This window comes from Brachyhypopomus gauderio, chromosome 15 (genome assembly GCF_052324685.1).
Source record: "Brachyhypopomus gauderio isolate BG-103 chromosome 15, BGAUD_0.2, whole genome shotgun sequence".
Taxonomy (NCBI): Eukaryota; Metazoa; Chordata; class Actinopteri; order Gymnotiformes; family Hypopomidae; genus Brachyhypopomus; species Brachyhypopomus gauderio.
The window spans coordinates 15,699,920-15,725,819 of NC_135225.1; the positions used below are offsets into that span (position 1 = coordinate 15,699,920).

The 25,900-nt window shown below is 43.3% G+C and overlaps 1 protein-coding gene across 3 annotated transcripts in view; it reads left to right on the top strand.

The window, feature by feature from the left end:
* The window catches only part of disc1 (DISC1 scaffold protein), a 79,052-nt gene continuing 53,152 nt past the window's right edge, over nt 1-25,900 (top strand). For all 3 annotated transcript variants that reach the window (XM_076974239.1, XM_076974240.1, XM_076974241.1), the window contains exons 1-7: nt 1-638; nt 8,085-9,085; nt 9,156-9,225; nt 18,447-18,597; nt 22,851-22,950; nt 23,085-23,314; nt 24,099-24,153. In XM_076974239.1, the coding sequence (XP_076830354.1) occupies nt 548-638; nt 8,085-9,085; nt 9,156-9,225; nt 18,447-18,597; nt 22,851-22,950; nt 23,085-23,314; nt 24,099-24,153 (1,698 nt within the window). In that variant the 5' untranslated portion in view covers nt 1-547. The remainder of the gene's footprint in view (nt 639-8,084; nt 9,086-9,155; nt 9,226-18,446; nt 18,598-22,850; nt 22,951-23,084; nt 23,315-24,098; nt 24,154-25,900) is intronic.

The following is a 25,900-nucleotide window of genomic DNA, read 5'->3' on the forward strand; positions in this document are numbered from 1 at the left end:
GTCAAATTCCAGCCTACGTAAGAGGAACTCTACAACAACACAAAATGCACCATAAAGTACCGCGTTTTCTTCTCTACCAATTGATAAACAGTATACTTATATTTTAACGAACTACGTGTCCTACTAATATAGTAGTTTCATTAGAAGACAAAGTACAAGTATGATTTTTCATGTTCTTAACGGGCGTCAGCTGTGGACAGCACAGAGCGAGATTGTTCTGGCTTTTTCCCCGTCCAGTCACGATTTTTATCTCACATGGAGGAAGTGAAAATTGACATAACCGTTAAACTACGGAACGGACAATAGATGTGTTTTTTATTTTAAATACCAAACAGACTTTAGCTGCTGTCAGTTCCTGGTATTACATCATCAACTGTGAAGACTTAAGAACGTTTATTTTTCTCGCAGAAGACACTGACAAAAACATGAGTTCCAAAAACGTCCTGAACCTCCCGTTGTTTTTGAGGGCATGAGGACATTTTTTAACACTGTATGAATATGAATGAACTATGCTTTTATCATTTTATCACTGCTGTTTTAAAAACAAATGATGTTTGATGGAATGATCATTTTGGATAGCAACTCAGCCCATAACGTTGACAGCAATTTTAAATATCGCCGCGACGTAACTGTAAAAGGTGAGTGGGTAATTTCATATGCCTAAAGGCATTTCATATGCCTGTACGTAAAGTGACTTCATTAAAATTGATCATTAGTAAGACTTTAATGTTGAAGATTGGCATGCATTTTTTTTAACATAACAAATTTGTTGGATTGCACGTCTTGATTTAACGTGTCCGCATAACTCATCCTGAACATCCAAGATTGTTTAGGATGTAGGCTACACAGAACAGACACACAGGGCTACCATAAAGTTCTAAACCTCATCTAACACACCCGTTCTAACTTGTTCATGTTTTAATGCCTTAATTGTCCTAGATTCGAGTGAATGATCTCTGCTGGAAGGATGTCCAGAATGAGACTGGATGACATTAAAGGCATATTTAAACTGGATATTTGTAGGTTAATAAATAGTAAATACTAGTATTATGCAAACCCATATTATTTTAAATACACAGAAAATCCTATGGATGTTTATAAATCAAAGGACTACAGGTGAACAGTAAGAGAACAAATTCTGTGTAGTTTTAAGTTTCCAGATAGAAAACCTTTTCCCAAGGTTCAAAACACCTTAGTCTTGCCTATTCATTTTTATAACTAACCTACCAATTTTATGCATTTGGATGAGTTTCTCAACATGCCGTGTCTGTGCACATGCATGTGAAGTTTCAGATGATTTGTGTTTGCATTGTGACAGGAAGAGTGTTTTGATCGTTGGTGAAACTGCCATGGACAGACTTGCAAATCAGACAAGTTACACATAGACACATCCAACACGTGATTGCTCTGACATAATAACAAGACAAATCAAAACACACTGAACTCACAGACAAGCAACAGTGCTGTAGCACAAGATCAGCCAAGACCTGACAAAACACAGGGCTTATATACATTAAATATACAGCTAAACAAAACACACATGACACTGCTAACAATGGGGCGGGGTTACAGAACACACATAGAGACATGACTGACAGGCAGAGGCTATTGCCAAAAGTATTCGCTCACCTTTCTTGACTCACATATGAGCTTAAGTGACATCCCATTCCTAATCCATAGGGTTCAATATGACGTTGGTCCACCTTTGCAGCTAGAACAGCAAAAGTCTTCAAAATCTTTTGGGAAGGCTGTCCACAAAGTTTAGGAGTGTGTTTATGGGGATTTTTAACCATTCTTTCAGAAGCGCATTTGTGACATTTGTGGTCACATACTGATGTTGTATGAGAAGACCTGGCTCTCAGTCTCCGCTCTAATTCATCTCAAAGGTGTTCTGTCGGGTTGAGGTCAGGACTTGGTGCAGGCCAGTAAAGTTAATCCACACCAGACTATGTCACCCATCTATATGGACCTTGCTTTGTGCACTGGTGTGTAGTCATGTTGGAGTAGCAAGGGGCCAGCTCCAAACTGTTCCCACAAAGTTGGGAGCATAGAATTGTCCAAAATGTCTAGGTATGCTAAAGCATTCAGAGTTCCTTTCATGGAACCTGAAAAACAACCCCACACCATAATCCCCCCTCCACCAATCATTACACATGGCACAATGCAGTCAGACAAATACCGTTCTCCTGGCACCTGCCAAAGCCAGACTTATCCATCAGATTGCCAGATAGAGAAGCGCGATTCGTCACTCTAGAGAATGTGCCTCCACTGCTCTAGAGTCCAGTGGTGGCGTGCTTTACGCCACTGCATTCGACGCTTTGCATTGGACTTGGTGATGTATGGCTTGGATGCAGCAGCTTGATCATGGAATCCCACTCCATGAAGCTCTCTGCACACTGTTGTTGAGCTAATCTGCAAGCCACATGAAGCTTGGATGTCAGTAGTGATTGACTCTGCAGAAAGTCGGTGACCTCTTCACACTATGCACTTCAGCATCCGCTGACCCCACTCTGTCAGTTTACGTGGCCTACCACATCGTGGCTGAGTTGCTGTCATTCTCAAACACTTCCATTTTCTTATAATATAGCTGACAGTTGACTGTGGAATGTTTAGGAGCGAGGAAATTTCATGATTGCAGTTGTTGCACAGGGGTCACCCTATCACACTATCTTTCACAATGGATGCCTAGGTGGTCAATTTTATACACATGTGGCCATGAAAGTGATTTGGCATATATATATTATATATAATTAATTACAGGAAAATTAATGGACAAAAAAAAATTTACGCATTTAACGCATGAGACACTTTTGCACCGTGGAATGTTTCTCAGTGCACGAGTTCCAGGCATACAGATTATATGGACGCACAATAAGATCATGATGGAGATGACTGAAGAGACTATGCTGGAGGTTGGGAAATTTAAATATAAGAAACTTCCAGATGGAAGTACAAACACAAATAGTGTTATTTGCACTTCATGTAGGAAGGAGTTCGCTTATCACAGGAGCACTTCCACCCTTCGTTACAACTTCAACACAAAACATGTTGGGGCTAACACGCAGGTCAGTAATGATGACATAGCTGCTAAATGTATTCCTAGTACGAGCAGTGTCGCCAGTCAACACTCGACCACATATCGGGGTTCAAATTAAGAAACAAAATGTCATAGTCCACGTCAGACAAATTGACCAATTCAGTGGCGAGATGGATTGCTGTGGACTGTAGACCGCTCTATGTGGTCGAAGGCTTAAGTAAGACGCGGCAAGTTTAAACGCCTCCGCTGTTCGTGGAGGTTCGCGCGCTACGGTCATTCAGGAAAGTATCCAGACTTTACAAGAAGTGCTGCAAATTGCATCAGCTGATGCAAGTTACGAACTGCTGTCCAGAAAGACAATGTCGAAGAAAATCCAGCAGCTGTATGATGAGGAAAGGGAAGTAAAACAGGTTATTGTGAAGAGCGCCACAAATGTGGCTCTGACTGGGGATCACTGGACCTCTGTTAGCAACAAGAATTATCTTGGTGTGACAGCTCATATTATAGATCAGGGGTGGCCAACCTGTCAGAGACCAAGAGCCACTTTTTTTACTGTGTTACGGCAAAGAGCTACATGGGCACGCTTGAACATCACCAGGGTTGCCAACTTTTCAAGATACAGGGCCTCCTCGGCTGCCGTTCCTTGCCCACCTGAGCCGGAAGGGGTCACCCACAGCTTCTGGCCCGTCAGCAGACTGCTCCAGTCTCCACAGAGACTATGCCTGTGGGCCTGGACTTGGAAATGTTTTTGTTCCCCCCTATTAGTGTTGTCACGATACTAAGAATTACAACTTCGATACGATACTTTAAAAAGTATTGAAATTCGATACGATTTTCGATACCAAAGTCAGATACTGTGCTTATTTCCGTTTTAAAGGCTTTTTATTTATTTTTTATAAACAAACAAATGAATATTGTATTTTGTTTCACAAATGTCAAATAAATAAAAGGTGTAGTCCCTACCACATTTAAACAGAAAAATAAATAATTGCACATTAATATAAATTAACATAAATAATAGTAGTGCACTCTGGAATTCACATTTAGAAGTTAAAAAAGGCTAGTGCAAAAAGTGTATTTTAAGTATACTTTAAACAACTTTAACTCTTTAAGTAACTAAAACTTCAGTATTAGAGTTCAGTATTCATAGATGATTGATCCATTGTAGTACGATCACTCTTTTTTTCTCCCTGTATGCTGTCGCACTTACGGCTCTTAAACCAAGAATATGACATTTGCTAGGATACCATAATCGGACACATAATTTTGTATGCTATAATACTAGAAATGGGAATAATCACCAACCTCTTGGAATGTTTTGTACAAATATGCGTGCCTTCAGGTGTTTGGCCAGATTCGTTGTGTTAAGCTAGGTTTAAACTTTCGCGAGTGACCGTAGCGCGCGAGTCCGCACACCTTGTCCGCGTGCTTGAAAATGCTTGAAACAAATAGCTGTCTGACTGAACCATTCTCTTGTATTACGTTAGCCTCTTGTAATTCTAGGACGAAACATGAAGACGTTAAGATTGGGCGTTTTGAAAATAAACAACCATTAAATAATGTGATAAAAAAGCGAATAATTTCGAGTATATGTATAAATATTTAACTAAAGTTTAACGTGCTGGGAAACATTGAAATGGACCTTGAAAGTGACGTACAAGTGCTTTAATTCCACCTTGTTGGTGTGTGAACCCTACAAACATGACTGTTCATTGCGCTGCGGCGCGCGCTAAGTTACAAAATTCTAGAGGTGCACGACCTCGCGAATTGACAGCGCGCGAGGCTACCGCGATTACATCATTTTCACCGCGCGGACCCTCGCGCTGCTCGCGGCGCGTCAAGTATAAACCAGGCTTTAGCGCCCTTCGTTGAAATGTTCCGAAAGCACCGCCTGCAAACTGGCTTGTTCATGTCCTTCGGTTTTCCATCTGTATCTGCTTCGAATCCAAAGTATTTCCACACCGCACTTCTACTGCTTTCCTTGTTTAATTAAGACGAGCTGCGAACACACTGCGTTTGTTTTAGCTGCCATTTCAGCATTACCAACTGTTCTGTGCATTACGGAACCTTGGGTGGGTCAAACGAAAGCGCATTTTATGTAAAAAGAATCGATTGGCTCTTTTGGTTGGTACAGCTTTAAAGCACCGTTTGCAGACCGGTTTTGATGTGTCCACGGGGTTGCCATGACTGTCTGAAATGTATGCAAATAATTCCATATTTCGCTTCGTGCGTGTAGTTTTTCAACAAGCTGAGGACGGTCCGCAATATTGCTTGTATTATCAGCCATCGTACACCGTTTCTTCTTATTCTGCAGAGAGGAGGCAAGCGCTGCACTGCTGTACGCGCACACTGCCCCCGTGTGGCACTCTTTGGAAATACTGCTCTTAAAAAAAAACAAAAAAAACGCACTTAGTCCTATAGCACCGATACTAAGCAAACTGGGTATAGTACCGTTTTTAATGACGAAGTATCGCGATACTACTCTAGTATCGGTATACCGTGCAACACTACCCCCTATTATGGTTCCGTTGTAGTGTCAATGTTTCCTTTTGTGCCTTGTACCCTTCCAGGTTTTTTGTTGATCCTGGTCCATGTTCGTGAAACCGTTCATGTCCATGTACCCATGTCTGTGTTTTGTGTTCCATGTCCCTGTCCCCTGTCTAGTTACCTATTTTGTCCTTGCTCATGTGTCTGTCATCCAGTGTATACTTACCACTGTCTTTGTGTTGTCCCCGTTCCCTGGTCCTACTTTTGTGTCTATTTCCAATCCTGTCCCATTCAGCCCCTTCCCCTTATCTACTCCTGCCTCTGGTCCAGCGTCTCGCATCCCAGAGTCCCCAGTGTCTGTCCACCCTGTCCCTCCTCAGTGCTCCACAGCCCTGGGTTTGGCCCGGTCTCCCCTTGTCATTTCCACATCGGCGTCCTTGTCTCTGTGTCTCTCCCCTCAGGTGTGCCCCTTGTTCCTGGTCCCGCCTGCCCTGCTTTGTCCCCCGAATCTGCCTCCTCATGTAGTCTTCCTAGTCTAGTCCCCAAGTCTTGTTTTCTGTCCGGTTATACCCCATCTTACCCGAAGTCCACTGGCCCCATCCTTTGCCGTGCCCTTCTGTGTCCTAGTGTCCTCTGTCATTGTAGTATTGTTAACCTTGCCCTGTCTCTTTTCTAGACGTTCTCCCCGTGTCCTGGTTTATTCCTCGTTGCCTTGTGGTGTTTGTAAGTCGGTCTTTTGCCCAGCCTGTTCCTCCCTTGGTTTCTATGTCTGTCTCTATCGCCTTCATTCTCCTTGTTCCTAGTTCGTGTTTTGTCTGCTGTCATTATAGTTCAGTTCATCCCTGCCTTAGTGTATTTCTTTTCGTTGTTTCTTAGTTTCCGTTCTCTGGTTAGTTCTGCTGTTTTTTGGATTGTTTTTTTTTTTTATCATGGTTGCTTCTTGTTATGTGTATGTTTTGTAATGCGTTCATGTTTCTGTTACTGTTGGGTCATTCTACAAAAATGTCCACTTTTCTGTCCCTAGACTTAACAGGGCAGTTGCATTTTAAAACCCCTCAAATGTAGGGATTTATTTACAGTTTAAGACAAAACAACATGATATTTTGAACAATTATATCTTTTAAAACCACTCATGAGTCAGTTTTTCTTTTCAACCATTTTAGTGTTTTTCCAAGTATGCCCAAAAATGCCTGTCCTCGCTGTCATGCTGGGAAACTAAGGGCTTTTGTTTTTGAATGGAAAACATATACTTTATTAACTCAACGGCAGTTATGTGTCCATAAAGATTCAATATATAGGGTTGTTTGTTTTGAAAGTTGTCACTGGTGTTACTGTCACTGGTGTTACAATCCTGATGGGTAATGGTATATGAAATCTTTAAATAAATGTACAAAAAAGGCAAAAAGCTATTTAGGTGTACCTTATGTATGTTCTTATAGCCAATTAGTACAGTAATAATGTAGTATAATTAAAAATCTTAAAAAAAGAAATTTATGTAGGAAAAAGTTCCACCTGTCAAAAGTGAACGTTTTTGTAGAATGTCCCTGTTAGTGATTTGCCTGTCTATCTCGTTTATTAGCTCCTCAGTTGATTGTGTTTTCGCATGCTTCGTCCTTTGCCCCGTTTAGTTTTCTATCTTGTTTATTTAAATAACTATTCAAAAGCATGCGATTGCGTCATGCCTGCCCGTTAAAACCATTACAGACTCTTGAAACATTGAAAGGTCACAACATGACAAAGACATAATGTGATGCTAAACCGACTGACAAAGTAAGTCAGCAGACACGAGGACTAAATACCAAACCAAGAGAACAAAAACCAAATTAGAAATAGCTGATAACTATCAAAATTGCTGCATATATAAAAAAGAAGGCATAATTGACAGAATAAGAAACAAGATAGACAGGAAGGGGCGGAGCCTTACAGGACAATAACATACTGACTTGAATTGATCTTTAAATTGATTTATTTAAAGATCAATTCAGGAATTATCAGGTGATTTTTTATTATCAGGTGATATGTTTGTTAATCTGCTATAATGTTACAATCCCTTCTCCTGGCCAAATGTTAAGACACTATAGGCTTGTAGAAAGTTCCTCACTATACAGATACTTTTCATGTGGATCAGCAAATATTTAGCCTCTGAAATGTCCATTAATATCTGATTGACTAATGGTCACAAGGTTTTTGAGTTTTTCAAATCATCATTATGAATCCTTCAGCTGGCTTTCCCAAAGAAAATTTCAGCTTGATTGGGCCAGGGGTTGATGAAAAGTCCATCCATAGGGTATCACAGTTTCTAATTTCAAGAAAGTTGGTGAAGCCATTCATGAGTTTAAATGGCTTAAGTTCTGCTCTGGACTGTGGGCCTATTATATATTATTATTTACTGTTTTTGAATACTCACTGTTCAGCAGGGTCTTGTGAACATTTTGGTATTATGGCAAAATTTGTGCAAACACAAAGCCTAAGTAATATTAAGAACAATAATTTTTTCTAGCATCATTTAAAATTTGATGAAATTTGTTGTAATTAATATCCTTAATTTCCTCTTAAACAGGTAGATGTGTCACAGGAACAAAGGTACATGTTCCTTGTAGTACAACGTTCAGGTGGATGGGGTATATGAGGGCAGAGATGAACTGTGATATGACTGGCAGCCATCTCAAGGATCTCCACAAACAGTCTGGAACTCGGGTGTCCATTCCTTTCACTGGTCAGATTGTTGAAGATAAAACTGATAAACTACCCAGCAATCGATGTCAACATGAAGAATTTTCTCAGGGAGATAGACGGGAACTTGCCTGCCAGAGTATTTCTAGTCTTCTCCAAGATGGTAACATCCAGACAGAATCCAGCTATGAGCAAAGCTCTCTCATTGCTGTAGACTACTCTACATGTATGCAATCAGGTGATACTTTTACCTCCAGCTTTAGCTTCATTCAGCAATCACTGAACATGAATAACGTTTTGGATACAAACATTAATGAACCTCCTTTACCGGTTCCTTTAAATAGAAAATCTGAGTACTCTTTTCAGGGGCAATATGCATTTAAAACCTCTGAACAAACAGCATCTGATTCTGACCAACCAAGGACAAAATCTGATATAGAACAGCAATATGTATTCACAAATACAAATACAGAACCATCACTGCAAGATGTTATGCCTGTTCATGCATCTGGATCAGACAAGCAATCAGTAAGACAACTGCCTTTCTCCGTTGCTGTTTCTGGTGAATCAGACAAGCTGCAGGAGGGATTATTGAATGGAGAACTTCTTAGGGTAGGACAGAATGTGCACTGGCACAGTGCTGACAGACATGCGTGTTTGTCTGTGACATCTGACTTCCGAGACAACATGCCAGGCTTAGACTTGGGATCCATGGATACAGAGGTCACCTGTTTCTCAGTGGACTCTTCAGATTCTACCTCTGCCTCATCAATGACCTCTGGTTATGGGAGTACCACATCTTTTTTGGACCAGAACTGGAATGACCTACTGAAGAAGTATGAGGAAGGCCTGCAAAACTGCCTGCAAGAAAATGATATTAAGTCCAAGGTGAGTAATACAGCCTCATTTATGGTGTTCGGCACTGATCTGGAGTTTTAACATAATTTGTTTTTTCTAGATTGAATTACTGATGTTAAAACTTCAGATGCTACAACAGAAGGCTGCTTTGGATGATGATTATAAAACAGGTGAGAGATTTTTAGATGCATATAATATTAAAATCAAAAATAAGTACTAAGCATGAAAATTAAGCAAAATTTTTATTATCTTTTTTAGACCAACTACTTGGGCTGGCTTGAAAGATAAGTTTAGAATAACATAAGATGTTGAACATACCAAATTGTGCAATGAAGCTTTGTTGGATGCGTGATATCTGTACTAGTAACACTGAAAACAGATGTGTTACAAATTTACCCCCTTCATTGCGTAATGCATTGCATGTTGCGGAGCGAGGAGGCGGACACAAACGCTGAGGAGAGCGAGATTTAATGAAGGGAATTCCAAACTCATGGTCATACAGGCAGGCATGGGTAGTATCAGGAGGGCAGTCAGAACAAGAAAGATATATATGCATACTGGATACAAGGGACAAGAAACACCAAAGCAGGATAACACAGAACAGAATATTACAGACCAGTGGTATGAACACAGGAAGGAATAATGAATGAACAGATAGAACAAATGAACGAGCAAACATTAGAATGAACAAAATCACGACACCCGACTAGGGAAACACTGGAACTATAAATGCATGGGACTAACAAGACACAGGTGGAAACACTGACAACATGGGTGTGACAGACAGAGGGAAACCATGGAAACGGGGCGAGATAAACAGACAAGGAACAAGCACAAGCAAAAGTAGGAGATGAATATTAAATAGTTAAACAGTTTCAAACTCTATTTAATATAAATATTTTCAAACTCCATTTAATCAGTATTTTTTGCTTTTAGTCTCTGTCTCTACTTCTTTCTAGTCTCTGCTCTGTATCCTTATACTTAAAAGTCTCTGTTCATGCTGATATAAAAGTGTTGCTTTTATAATATAAACATTTAAATTTCATGGGAAACAGAGCCATTGTGGGCATAGTGTAGTGCCCGGATTACTTGATCTGATTTCTATTTCCGTACTCTAATTTCATACTCTAATCAGAATATGGTGTTTACATGACTTAAATTGTGGCTTACACAATAATTTATTGATCAGATAACTGGATAAATCTCATTATAATTAGCTTATTAAGAACGCATAAACATCTGTCCATGACATCAGAGAAGGAAGTGGGTGTGACGCCGAAGGCGTCGGAACAGAGGCAGCCGGAGGCGTGGGTGAGACAGAGGGACGTTTATTCTCCATGGCTCAAAACGGCAGCTCAAGTAAAGCTCGTAGCGCATACAGCGATGCAGAAGTAATGCTCGTAGCGCAAACACAACACAGTGATGCCCAAGTAATGCTTTCAGCACACACAATATATGCACAGGATCTCCTAGGATTCAGTGACGCTCGTAGTGGCAATGTGCAGCACTGGACCGGACGACCTGCGGGCTTAAAAAGAGCAATGTAACAAGAAACAGGTGCATCAGTATTCTGGTGATTGCGACGGTGGGAGTGGTTGCGTGCTCGGGGGTGTGTGCTGGGATCGGCTGCTGGCCGGGATGCGCGCCCTCTGGTGGCGACCCGGCCCCCTCACCGTGACAGAGCCCTCCCCCAAGGACCCCTCCCGTCGACTCCCACGTGGTCTTCCCCGTCATCGCGGAGCTGGCCGGTCTGGATGCTCCCTGTGGAAGTCAGCGATAAGGGAGGGGCCTACCACTTGAGAGGCCGGAATCCAAGAACGCTCTTCCGGTCCGTATCCGACCCAGTCCACTAGGTACTGCAAACCACCCCTTCTGCGCCGCAAGTCCAGTAGCCTCTCCACGAGGTACGCGGGTCCGTCCGACAACTGCAGCGGCGAGGGTGGCCGCGACGTCGAGGCCTCCTCCAGTGCACCTGCTCTGTATGGCTTGAGAGCGGACACATGAAACGCACGCGACACACGTCTGTCTTCGGGCAGACTGATGCGATAGGTGACTGGGTTAAGCCGCCTCAAGATGACGTACGGGCCAGCATATCTCTCCCCCAGTTTACCTCTCCTGCCCAGGCGTCCGTCTCCAGTAGAGACCCACACCTTATCCCCTACCTGATAAGATGGGGCCTCTCCCCTTCGACGGTCGGCTTTCCTCTTGAACCACCGGATCGCCTCGTTCAGCCGCTGATGGGTGTCCTCCCACACCCGCTCGCTCCTCTTACACCACTCCTCGACGATGAGCTGGTCCGAGGAGGCGGTGTTCCACGGATAGAGCGGCGGCTGGCGACTGAGCACGCACTCGAACGGTGTCATCCCCATGCTGCAATGAGTGAGGGAGTTGTGTGCGTACTCGGCCCAGTGCAGAAGGGCGCACCATGTGTCCGCGTGCTCGCTGCAGTACGCGCGCAGGAACTTTCCCACCTCCTGGTTCGCGCGCTCCACCTGTCCGTTAGCCTGCGGATGGTAACCAGAGGTTAGGCTAACCGTGATGTTCAGCTTGGACAGGAACTCCCACCACACACGCGAGGTGAACTGCGGTCCCCTGTCCGACACGATATCCTCAAGCAGACTGAACTGCCAGAATATGTGCCGAAACAAGAGATCCGCAGTCTCCCACGCGGTGGGCAGGCCCCGCAGGGGAAGAAAGCAGACCATCTTCGAGAACCGGTCGATTACCACCATGATGACCGTGTTCTCCTCGGACGGGGGGAGGTCCGTGATGAAGTCCAAAGCGATGTGCGTCCATGGTTGCCTGGGTGTAGGGAGAGGGAGGAGCTTACCCGCAGGAGGAGTGTGAGGCACCTTGCACCGCGCACACACCGCGCAGGACGCCACCTGCTGCAGTACGTCCCGGTGCAGCCCCGGCCACCAGTAGCGAGTCCCCAACAACTGAGTCGTTTTAGACACCCCTGGGTGCCCCGTCCCCACTGACGTATGAGCCCAGCTGATGAGGGCACTACGGTGCGCGGGGGGAACGTACTTACGGTGAGGCGGGCAACCTGGATGCGGGTTCGCTGCCTTGATCTCCCGATCGATCTTCCACTCCAAAGCTCCCACTACGCCCTCCGGTGTAAGCACCGGCTCCTCGCTCATAGACTCTGTGCTGCCAGGAAAGGACCTAGACAGCACATCCGCACGATGGTTCTTCTCTCCTGGCCGGTACGTCACCTGGAGCTTGAAACGAGAGAAATACAGAGACCACCTGGCTTGACGGGCATTCATCCGTTTTGTGGTCCTGATGTATTCCAGGTTTTTGTGGTCCGTAAGCACGGTGAACGGATGCTTAGCCCCCTCTAGCCAATGCCGCCACTCACCGAATGCCTTGCGCATCGCCAACAACTCACGGTCTCCCACCCCGTAGTTGCGTTCGGCAGCGGTGAGCTTCTTGGAGTAAAAGGCTATGGGACGGAGGGAGCTATGCTTCTTCGGCCGCTGGGAAAGCACCGCGCCTACTCCCACGTTCGACGCATCCACCTCCACTATGAAGGGACGGTTAGGATCCGGTTGGTGCAGAACCGGCGCGTCGACAAACGCTAGCTTCAGCTGGTTGAACGCTCTCGTAGATCTCTCTGTCCAGCGAAACTTAGTACCTCCCCCTCTCAGCATATCAATAAGGGGCTCTGCGATCTGGCTATATGCGCGTATGAACCGCCTATAGAAATTCGCGAAGCCCAGAAACCTCTGAAGCTCGTGCCGTGTGTGAGGCTGTGTCCATTTCACGACCGCCTCCACCTTCCTGTGCTGCATGTGCACGGAGCCTGGCCTAATGTTGTAACCTAGGAAGTTCACCTCACTGAGATGGAACTCGCACTTCTCGAGCTTGCAATACAAACGATTGCGCAAGAGTGTGCCCAGAACTGCTCGTACATCACGCACATGTTGGTCGAAGGAGGGTGAATAGATCAGGATGTCATCGATGTAAGTGACAACGCATCTATTCAGATACTCCCTTAAGACCTCATTAATGAACGCCTGGAAGAACGACGGAGCAGAGGCCAAGCCATAAGGCAAGACGCAATACTCATAGTGACCCGTAGAGGTACTAAATGCCGTCTTCCATTCATCACCCGCGCGTACGCGAATAAGGTTGTAGGCGCTGCGTAGATCTAGCTTAGTGAAAACCTTAGCCGAACTTAACTGCTCCAGTGCCGACGGCACTAGCGGCAGCGGGTAGGCAAAGTTCACTAAGAGGGAATTGAGCCCTCGATAGTCTACGCATGGCCTCAGACCCCCGTCCTTCTTCTTTACGAAGAAGACGCTGGCTGAGGCGGGAGAGGTGGAGGGAGTAATATAGCCCTGAGCGAGAGCCTCCTTTATATACTGAGCCATAACCCGCTCCTCTTCCTGAGAAAGTGGATAGACTCGACCGCGCGGTGGCGTAGTACCCGCCCTGAGGGTGATGTGACAGTCCCAGGGTCGGTGGGGTGGTAACTGGGTGGCCTTGACAGCACTGAATACCTCCGCTAGTTCACGGTATGGAGCGGGAATGACCGGAGTGGTGCTGATGTTAGGGCTCTCTACGCTGGTGGATTGCGCGAACACACGGGAGGGCGACCGAGTGCCTAGGAGGGGTGCTACCCACTTCAGCAGCCTACCCGTGGACCAGTCGATGACGGGGTTGTGAAGCTTGAACCAAGGGAGACCTAACATGATAGGGTAGCGTGTGGAAGGAAGGATAAAAAAACTAATATTCTCCCTACGGCCCTGAACGTATACGGTGACTGGTGCAGTGCGGTGAGAAATAAAACCCCCGCCCACAGGTCGCCCGTCCAGTGCTTGCACGTGTCTCGACTCCTCCAGACGAATCAGAGGCACCCTCAGCTGCTCAGCGACGCTCCTCCTCATTATGTTCCCCGAGGCTCCCGAGTCCACTAAAGCGAACACAGATAGGGACATCGCCCCGTAAGACACAGACACCTCCCATGTTAGAAGATTACCCATCAGAGATATACTTACCCTAGCCCGCCCCCTCCTTGGACCTGTGGTACGAGCGAGGGGGGGGGGGGGGGCGATAGCACCCATCTCCATGGGCTCGGCTGTAGTGGTCTCACGGGGCGGTGTGTGTACGGGAGCCTGCGGGGTAATAGGAAGCGCCGCTCCTTGGCTCCTCTCCTGCAGTAGTCGATCTAGGGTGATAGCCTGATGCACCACCTGATTAAATTCTTGACCCTCGGGGCGACATGACAGCTCTGCCTGCAGGTCCGGGTTCAAACCCGCCAGGAATACATCAGTCAGCGCGGCTTCTCCCCATCCGGTCCTGGCAGCTAGGGTCCGAAATTCAAGGGCATACTCGGCGGCGCTACGGCTTCTCTGCCGCAGCTGCAGTAAACTCTGGCCGCAGAATCTTCCGCGGCTGGGGTGATCAAACACCGCTCTCAGCTCACGGATGAAAATCTCATACCCTCGGGTGCAGGGGGTCTCTCCGTGAACCTGGGCCGCTCCCCAGTCCAGTGCCTTGCCCCGCATGCAATTTACTGTGAAGGCGATTTTTTCTTTCTCACCAAAATGAGGCATGCTGTCAAAATACAGCTGGCACTGGACCAGGAAGCCCTCGCAGCGCTCTGGGTCCCCACCGTACGGTTCGGGGGGGGGGGGGGGGGGGGGGGGGGGATCTGTGCTCGGGGTGCCGGAAGTCTTACAGACGTTTGCACCGTCAGAGCTTGTATGCATGATGTTAGGGTAGTCACCAGCGAACGGAGCTCCTGGAGCTCCTGGAGCTCCTGCTGTTGTTGGCCCAGGACGACTCCCTGATGAGCTAGTACCTCCAGAGGTGAGGCTCCCTCGCCTCCATCTGTGACGCCGAAGGCATCGGAACAGAGGCAGCCGGAGGCGTGGGTGAGACAGAGGGACGTTTATTCTCCATGGCTCAAAACGGCAGCTCAAGTAAAGCTCGTAGCGCATACAGCGATGCAGAAGTAATGCTCGTAGCGCAAACACAACACAGTGATGCCCAAGTAATACTCTCAGCACACACAATATATGCACAGATTCTCCTAGGATTCAGTGACGCTCGTAGTGGCAATGTGCAGCACTGGACCGGACGACCTGCGGGCTTAAAACGAGCAACGTAACAAGAAACAGGTGCATCAGTATTCTGGTGATTACGATGGTGGGAGTGGTTGCGTGCTCGGGGGTGTGTGCTGGGATCGGCTGCTGGCCGGGATGCGCGCCCTCTGGTGGCGACCCGGCCCCCTCACCGTGGCAGTGGGTGGAGAGGAAGGTGGTGTGCCACAGTAGGGGACAATTATGGGAGGTGGGAGGAGTCAAGGCACAAATGAACACACACACACACACACACACAGACGAACCCAAAGGAGGAGTCAGGGGTGTTCCATGACGTGAATAAACAAGTGGTTTACATTTTGACATCTAATGTGTTCACCATTAATAAAATTTGATCGCCAGTACATTTTCTTTTAAAATTATATTATAGATGATAACGTATTTTGTTAGTCACTGTCCTTGGCAGTGAAATAATCACTGTCTGAAAAATATCAAGTCTCAAGTCACCTCAATGCAAAACAAGGGTATGCAAATGAAGACCATTCAGAGGAGGATTTCTGCTGTACCCAAAAAATGAGTGTGTCCCCATGATGTGCTCGCACGACCAACTAAGTAATTTGGTAGAACCAGTGTGACCAGTGGAAAGGTTAGAGCGGAGCACTGTGACATTACAACTGGGTGTCAGATGCAGTATTATAGCCTCTTTTTGCCAAAATGGTTTTCGAGTACATATTTTTTAGACCTTTAGGGGCCAGAGTGTACTACAGTTGTGATCAAATTTATTCAACCCCCAATGCTGCGAAGGGTTTTATGGAATTCAGTGCACATTTGTAATTGTGTTCATAATGAAATCTTACAAGGACTTGTTAAAGAACTTAATGCAACTAAGATAGCATCAATTTTTTTTGTCATAAAGTATTAAATGGCCTTTTTGTGATTTCTTCATTGACACAATTATTCAACCCCTTTACGACTACCACTCCTAAGAACAGAGGTTCATTCCAGTGTTTTCCATCAGGTATTGAAAACATCTGTGGATGTCAACGAGCAGCAATCAAGCATGATAAGCACCAATTAGGCAGATTTAAAAGGACTGTGATACTCAGCTCCTTCTAGACATCTACTGGTGTGTTTCCAAGCATGGTGAAGGCAAGAGAATGGTCCCAGAAGACAAGAGAAGAGGTTATTGCTCTTCACAAGAATGGCAATGGATATAAAAAGATTGCGAAGTTGTTAAATATTCCAAGAGACACTATCGGAAGTATCATTCGCAAGTTCAAGTTAAAGGGCACAGTGGAAACGTTACCTGGTCGTGGCAGAAAGAAGATCCTGACCGCGACTGCTGTGCGCTACCTGAAGCGTAATGTGGAGAAAAATCCCCGCGTGACTGCTAAGGAACTGAAAAAAGACCTGTCAGATGTGGGCACTGAAGTTTCAGCTCAGACAATAAGGCGCGCACTGCATAACGAAGACCTCCATGCCAGAACGCCCAGACGCACCCCCTTGCTGACTCCAAAGAACAAGAAAAGTCGACTGCAGTATGCCAAAAGTCATGTAGACAAGCCACAAAGGTTTTGGAACAGTGTACTGTGGTCAGATGAAACTAAATTAGAACTGTTTGGGACAATGGACCAGCGCTATGTTTGGAGAAGGAAGAACCAGGCTTATGAACAAAAGAACACCTTGCCTACTGTGAAGCATGGCGGGGGGTCAATTATGCTTTGGGGCTGTTTTGCTTCTAATGGTACAGGAAAGCTTCAACGTGTGCAGGGTACCATGAATTCCCTTCAGTACCAGGAGATCTTGGAGGAAAATGTGATGGAGTCAGTCACAAACCTGCGGCTTGGGAGACGTTGGACCTTCCAACAGGACAATGATCCGAAGCACACATCCAAGTCCACTAGAGCAGTGGTTCCCAAAGTGGGGGGCGCGCCCCCTAGGTGGGGCGCGGAGCTATTGCAGGGGGGGCGCGGAGCTTGAAAGTAAAACGTGCACATGTAGGGATGCACCGATTCCGATATTAATATCTGAAAAAATTCTAGATCGGGTATCGGTGACAATGTGACCGATCCATAAAAACAGATCTATTCAGTCTAGTTCTATGCTTATATTGCTTGCTTTTCGGAGTTAGTTCAACCTTAATACTCGTGCTGGTGGTATTCCACTTAGTCCGTTTATTTGCTGGTTGACCAAAATAAACCTGGGCTCCAGCAATACTTCACTGTTCATGCATGAACTGGTGAGTTGTCCAAATCTCATTTAATGCGTTACTTACAGAAATGAAATAAAGAGCAGTGGTCTGACTCGGCAGAAAGCTAAAAAAACAACAATATTCCATACGCGCACGCAACTCGCTCCCTTAAAGAGACAGTACACATATTTCTGGCCGTTACATGCTTTGTGCTCTGCGTGATGTCTGCGCTTGCAAACTAGCCGCATATGTATTGCTGTTTCTCTTATTTCATCTCCTTATTTATTTTAAATTATATTTAGAATTCTTGAACCATTTAAAAGGTTTCTTGCAGTTTATTTTTTTCATGTTTGACCAAAGTTGTGAACCTATTGTTTTTGTAAGTTTTCAACACATCCCTAGTCAATATGGGGGGGGGGTGTAGGGGGGGCGCAAAAATATTCTCATCTACTAAAGGGGGGCACGGCAGAAAAAGTTTGGGAACCACTGCACTAGAGCATGGTTGAACATGAAAGGCTGGAACATTCTAGAGTGGCCATCGCAATCACCAGACTTAAATCCAATTGAGAACCTCTGGTGGGACCTAAAGAAGGCAGTTGCAGTGCGCAAGCCTAAGAATGTGACTGAACTGGAGGCTTTTGCCCATGAAGAATGGGCTAAGATACCCATAGGTCGCTGCAAGACACTTGTGTCAAGCTATGCTTCACGCTTGAAAGCTGTCATAACTGGAAAAGGATGTTGTACTAAGTACTAAAAAATAATGTCACTAGGGGGTTGAATAAAACTGATAATGATGTGAGCACAGTAAAGACATTTGTGGTTATTCCATCATAAATATTATGTTATGTTTGTCTAATTTATAAGTGCCTCTTTGATATAATTGTAAATAAGATGACTGAAATGATCAAAATCAATGTCAAACTGGCCAAAACACTTTATTTCAGTGGGGGTTGAATAAATTTGATCACAACTGTATGTCTTTGTGGAAAATGTTGACCAGCATACATTCTCCTAAGGGTAATTCTGAAAGATTAGTATATAATTATTATAACTAGTTTTGTCTTATTTCAATGTGTTTTACAAAAACTGCACACAAGAACAGAACTGATTTAACTATTTGCTGTCTAAACCATGTATGTATTTTCAGCTGGGCACTTTAGTGTACCACTGGAAGAGTTGAAGGAAGATGGCTTTCTAAAGCTTGGCTTGCCCTTCCAACATCCCAAAATTGCATTCTTTCTAGAGAGGCTTATGATGATAATTCATAATGCCCTCCAGAGGACCAACTCCGAATGCAGGTCAGTGAAAACATTCATGCCTAATACCTTATGTAACTGGTCTAAAGTGTAAAGTGCTTCCTGTAACAAAATTTGATCTCCTCCACCATTGAACTTAATTTATTCAGAGCCATAAACAAATGCAAATACTCCATTAATATAACCAAATCTGCAATAAATATGTGTCTAGTGGGTACATTACCACAATGAAGACCAGTGTGGTGTATGCCGAAAAAGTCTTTAAACAGGAAGGATGTCAGAAGGGGCTAAAATCACATTGGAATGTTCAAAGTGGGCTTCTCCAAGCAACTCCTTGTCCTGTTTTCCGTGTCTATGTAATGTTTGTCATTGCTCAGTGAGCTATGACTAAGCATAGACTTGGACTAAGCTCAAAAAAAAAGTAAAATAAGATTCAATCTTGCAAGTGCAGAGTCAATGCTATGCAATTAGATCCAGTAATTTTTACTAGTTTTAGAAGTTTTTTAAAGTTAATTGCTGGCAGTTCTGCATTCAACACACACAAAGGTCATCTGGAAACTCAAACATCTAGACCCAGTTTATCATCTGTGCAAGTGGGTCTTTGACTTTGTGATTGAAAAAATCACTTGAAATCACTTCCTTCTTGCTGACTCTAAACACAGATGCACCCCAGGATGTGTGCTTAATCCCCTCCTATATGCCTTTTACACACAGCAGCATTGCAAAACACAGCTCCAACACAAGTCTTCAGGTTTGTTAATGATACCACCATTGTAGGCTTCATCATTGGCAGAGATGAGACAGCTTGTGGAGATCAAAACATATATGATATAGTCACAACAATCTCCATCAGTCTACACCTTAATTTCAGGAAAACATCAATAATGCAAAATGTGGCTTTTTTGATGTGGCTATAGTTAGAATATGCCAACCTGAGAAAGCCTACCATGTGTAGTGCAAATCAGTCACTTGTGACTGTTACAGCGGTAATTTAGGTGAAAACAAGGCAATGCTAATATAGTTCTTGTTTTTTAAGAACAAAATTATACCATTCACGTAACATATTTAATCGTCATGCCATTTTTATTAAGCATGTAGATTTGTTTGTAATTACACCACTCACACATTTTATATTATACTACTTAATTAACTACTACATTTCACATATGTGCTCACAAAATATTGATGAAGCCCTCCACAAAGTATGATGCGTTTGACAAGACTGGATGGTATGAATCAGTCTGACTGTCTAAAAGTCACAAGGCATATATTTGATATTTTATTTACAATGTTGTAACGTGACTGTACAAAAAATTGCATAAATCTGAGCCCCACTTGCTTGAACACCAGCAAAAATGGTCAATGCCATTTACATACAAACACACACGCACACACACACACACACACACACACACACACACACACACACACAGCAAGGACATAGTAAAAAGTGGTATAGGTAAAATCAAGAACAAGTAGCAGGGTTCACCAAGTACCTCTTATTTATATTTTTAATAGCAAATCAGTAACAAATAAAACATGCAATTGTTTACAAAGACTTATTAATAAATAACTAATTAAATAATTACTAATTGTCAAAGTCAAATTTATTTACATAGCACTTTTTACAACACATGTTGTCACAAAGCAGCTTTGCAATTGTATGGGTCCAGATCCCTAATGAGCAAGCCAAAGGCGACAGAGACAAGGAAAAACTCCCTATGATGGCAGGGATTACGAAGAAACCTTGGGAGGACTAAGACACAGAAGGGAACCCATCCTCCATTGGGCGGCCTGCTAGCAGAAGTCCGTATTTATAGTTCAAATGTAGTTCTACAGTTATTGTTATAGTTGTAATTTCAGGCCAAGTAGTCAAAGTCCCTTCAATGCAGATGGTGAGCCTCTGGTAGGAGTTGGCATCAGCGCATACTCTTGCGGCAATGGCACATGCAACCCCAGCATCAGCACATCCACTGGCAAGCCAGACCATCTCCTAGGTGCTTGTATGGAATCGTTTTTGGTAGAAGCATGTAAAAACGATATTCAATTAAACATCAATTAAATTGATGGGGACATCAATTTAAACAACCAACCATTGATTTAAAGGAGGGAGCACCTTTATCTTGAAGAATTAGAATTGAGCTGTTTTATCAGAGATATTCAGAAAATACATATTAGAGATGATTTCAATAAAATCATAAAAGTGATTGTGATATAACAATGCTAAGATTGAATCCAATGACTTTAACCAGTAATTTTTAAATTATTTTTCTACATCATACTCCACATACATAAATTACAAGTTGGTTGTGCTCCATTAATTATGAGGGGCCGGTCTAAACCAAAAATGCCAGGGCCGATTTTTTGTCCCAGTCTAGCCCTGGCTGAAAGGGTCTCACAGATTTCCAAAATGGATGTTAAAATCACTATAATCACCTTATCAGCTGATAACACTACATCAGACAGGAAGTCCGAAAACTGCAAAAACTCGAGTATGAACCAGGGGGGCAGTAAATAGTAGTTAACATAAACAACTGTGACACTTTGTTGGTTGATGCATTTGATACAGTGAGGATGAGATGTTCAAAAGAATTAAACTTGAGGCTGGATTTTTGAGAGACGCCTATATCGGAGTCATATATTGTGGCGACACCACCTCCTCGACCATTTGGACAGGGGTTATGAACATATCTATAGCCAGAGGGAGATGCTTTGTTTAGGGCCATATAGTCATCCGGACGGGTCCAGGGTTCCGTCAAGCAAAGCATGTATAGATTATGATCGGTAATCATTTAATTAACAAGTAAATGCTTTAGATGACAGGGATCTAATATTTAGCAGTCCTAGTTTCAGATTTAAATTATTCTCATAGGCAGCGCAATTGAATTTATCATTGAATAAATTTTGTCTACAAATCTTGCGCGGATTGTTTTTTGGTACTTGAGGAACAGACAGTTTCAATCCGGTGTGACCTAGGTGACGTCTCCCTGCAGCGGGCAGACAGTCGGTCCAGCCTGTTTATCTGCATCATTGGTGCCGGTGTGTATGACTATCTTGGAGTATTTACGTCTAGCCAGCACCTTTAGATTAGCCCTGATGTCAGGCACTCTAGCCCTCGGGATACATTTGACTATGGCCCCTAGTGTCTCTACAGGGGTTGCTACATTCACGTGTCGGAGCTGTGAGTCTGCTATAACCAGAGCTCTTTTAACAGGTCTCTCAGTCGGTGTATCACTGAGTGGGGCAAACCTGTTTGACACGGGAACTTGAGTCGAATGGTGCTCAGCTTAACAAAAGATTATAACCTGAAAATATTAAATATGGCTCTAATAGCACCACAACTTCATTCACCAATGTTATGAAATATATTTTTGTATTTGAAGGAAATTTGGCTGATTTTCACATTACTTTCTGTAGGCGACAAAACTTTTGTCTTGCCAAAATCTGACCTTTCTGTGTTCAATAAATTATCAATATTTCTGCAGTGAAGCAAATTTATTTTTGTAAATTAAACCTCATTTGGGAGGGCTTCAGCTTTAATTTCTAAAACCAATGGATGAATTTAAAGTCAGGTTATAAGCTTTTATTTCTACAACATGGATAAGCGACAGAACTTATGTCAGGGACTGTATATACCATGCCAAAAAAAATTATTCATAATGCTTAGTTCAATCATCACATTCATGTCCACAGCATCATGCTGAAGCCTTCTAGTAAGGCTGCTCGATATGATTGTCTGATTCAGTCTAAGGCATTGTATTTGTTTAGCTGTATATGTGGCTATTAGAACAGCACAGAACAGTTCCTACCCTTTCATACCATCACCAAAAATGTGTAGTGTCTCCAACAACCTCCTGTGGTAAGTGGTGTCAGCATCATGGGCTTGATCCTCACTATATTATTATTTTTATTTCACCACTTCAATCAAATTTCAATCAAATTTTATTTATATAGCGCAGTTGTTGTCACAAAGCAGCTTTACAAGTGCTGAGTCCTAGCCCCCAGTGAGCAAGCCAAGGGCGACAGTGGCAAGGAAAAACTCCCTAGTTTTTTTTTTTGCATGAGGAAGAAACCTTGAGAGGAACCAAGACTCAGAGGGGGAACCTATCCTCCTCTGGCCGACACCGGTCACCATGACAACAACCACTTCTGCCACTTTATCCTGAACATCACAAAAAGTATTTCTATGTATGATGTCTGACATTCTGTAAATACAATACATTAAAGACATTGAAAGACTTTTACTTTAATTTGACTGATAAACATCATACAAATAATGCTTTTTATTCAACCAGGCAAAATAAGGAATCTACAGATCATCACATACTTTTGAAAAGTGCTCAGGAAACACAGCCGTCACGAGAGCAGCTGATACAGGAGAAAGAGCAGATTCAGGTAAGTCTTTGAAATGCAATTAATGAAATGTAATCAATGCCTGTGTTATTTCCTATATATTTATATATGCATGTATATCTTGGCATTGTATTACATTTGGTCTTGTGTGCTGTGGCCTGTTGCGTTTCCCACAGAGGCAGATGACAGAGCTGCAGCACAGGTTTGGGGAACTGCAGAAACGGAGGCTGGCTCTGGAAAAGCAGTTAAACCAGGATGACCTTAGATTGGAGAAGGATGTTGAGGAGAAAGTGCTGCAAGGCTGCAGCTCAGATCAACTGCAATTGATTGGGCGAGTTTTAGAGGACTTGATCTCATCTGACAACCATGCTCATATTCCTCTGTCTCCACTGCAGTCAATTATTAGGTAAATTTTTTATGTGATGGATTAAGTTTTTAGTGATTTTTTTGCCCATTTTAAATCCTGTGTTGTTGCAGTTTCTATAGTTTTCCATTGTTCATGTTGGCCAAGCAGTGTTTCAGATTACTGAATCAACTTTATTCACTGCTCTTGTCGGTGAATTCCACTAGGGGTCCCACTGCTTAGTTTGACAAGTAGGTTATAATTTACAGGTAGTCAAATGTTGTTTTTGAGTGGTCTGGCGTCTTACAATGTGAAGTAATCAAATATCTGCACATAGATTTCATTTTCAAGTTCTCATCTTTAGGTAATAGTGTACTGCAATCTAAGCATGACCTTATATTTAATTTAATGACATTTTGTCATCATTTGTTAAAAATCATCAATTATAAACAGTTCAGTCACATGGAGACTGCTACTAGGTTCACCTCATCCTGGCAAAATGGCTTGTTACATTTTTAACCAGCAAGAGGTGCCCTTTCCACAGCATTCAGTATCTGATACACATGTACTTAAAAAAATAACACTACAAGCACCAGGTCTATTTAAAATTTACTGGTGGCATAATAAAGCATTCTTTTATTTATGTCTTACTGTTAAGTTTTACAAGTCCCTGCATTGGATTTAAAATCACTAACTTCAGTGGACTGCACCAAGATTAGGTTGTGTAAAACATCACTATTAAATAGTGATGGCATTTTGAAGAAAAGTCTTAATTCAATGTGCCTTTGTGACATGTAAATCTCCATGTTTTGATGCATTTGTTTACTTTTATCCCTTCATTGTGAAGAGTTCAGGAGCAGAAGCAAGACTTTGGTTCATCCATTAAAGAGGCAGCAGCCAATGTAAGCCATCACCACAATACATTTTTACCTCTTTTGACCTCTCTTGCATGTACTGTGTATATATATATATTAGGGGTGGGACTTTAACACGTTAATTTCAATTAATTAATTACAGGGAAAATAACGAAAAAAAAAATTATTGCATTTTAACGCATTTAACGCATGAGACACTTTTGCACAATGGAATGTTTCTCAGTGCACGAGTTCCAGGCATACAGATTATATGGACGCACAATAAGATGAGTATGATGGAGATGACTGAAGAGGCTATGCTGGTGGATGGGAAATTTAAATATAAGAAACTTCTGGATGGAAGTACAAACAAAAATAGTGTTATTTGCACTTTATGCATGAATGAGTTCGCTTATCACAGGAACGCTTCAACCCTTCGTTACCACCTCAATGCAAAACACGTTGGCGCTAACGCGCAGGTCAGTAATGATAACTTAGCTGATAAATGTATTCCTAGTACGAGCAGTGTCGCCAGTCAACACTCGAACACGTCAGGGTTCAAATTAAGAAACAAAATGTCAAAGTCCATGTCAGACAAATTGACCAATTCACTAGCGAGATGGATTGCTGTGAACTGTAGACCGCTCTATGTGGTCGAAGATAAAGGCTTACAAGAAGTGCTGCAAATTGCGTTAGCTGATACAAGTTACAAACTGCCGTCCAGAAAGACAATGTCGAAAAAAATCCAGCAGCTGTATGATGAGGAAAGGGAAGTAAAACAGGTTATTGTGAAGAGTGCAACAAATGTGGCTCTGACTGGGGATCACTGGACCTAGCAACAAGAATTATCTTGGTGTGACAGCTCATATTATAGATGATGAATGGAAGATCCAGTCATTTGCTTTGAGCATGCAGAAGACCACTTCTAGGCACTATGGAGATGCCTGTGCAGAGGACGTTATGGCTGTGGCAGAGGCCTGGGAATTTAAAGAAAAAGTCTACCATCATAAATGGTATCAAAAAACATCTTCTGATTTACTCCAGTTCTTCTTATTCCTCCAATATCCTGAGCAAAACTCCCAAAATTAAACATTTTTGGTCAGAATTTCCAGTGTTCTGAAAACTGTTTGCTCTGGTTTCTGCACTCATCTATTGGTCTGTGTAGTAGACAGGTAGAGAAATAAACAAAATGTGAAAGTTTATGCGTATGTTCATTGATTCATTCATCATTCAAACCTAAATTAATATTTCTCATGTAAAATATTGAAGTGCGATTAAAATGCGATTAATTTCGATTAATTAATTACAAAGCTTCTAATTAATTCGATATATTTTTTTAATCGAATCCCACCACTAATTATATATATACATATATATATATATATATGTGTGTGTGTGTGTGTGTGTGTGTGTGTGTATTAGTGTTGTCAAAAAAATTGATATATCGATACGTATCAATACTGAACATTCTGAAACGGTACAATACTCGTTTCCACAAGTATCGATTCTTTTTACATAAAATGCGCTTTCGTTTGACCCACCCAAGCTGTCGTAATGCACAGAACAGTTTGTAATGCTAAAATGGCAGGTAAAGCAAACGCAGTGTGTTCGCAGCCCGTCTTAATAAGCAAGGAAAGCAGCAGAAGTGCTGTGTAGAAATATACTTGACGCGCTGGGAGCGGCGCAAGGGTCTGCGCGGCGAAAATGACGCAATCGCGGTGGCCTCGCACGCTGTCGATTCACGAGGTCTTGCACCTCTCGAATTTTGTAACTTTGCACGCGCCACGCCACAGCA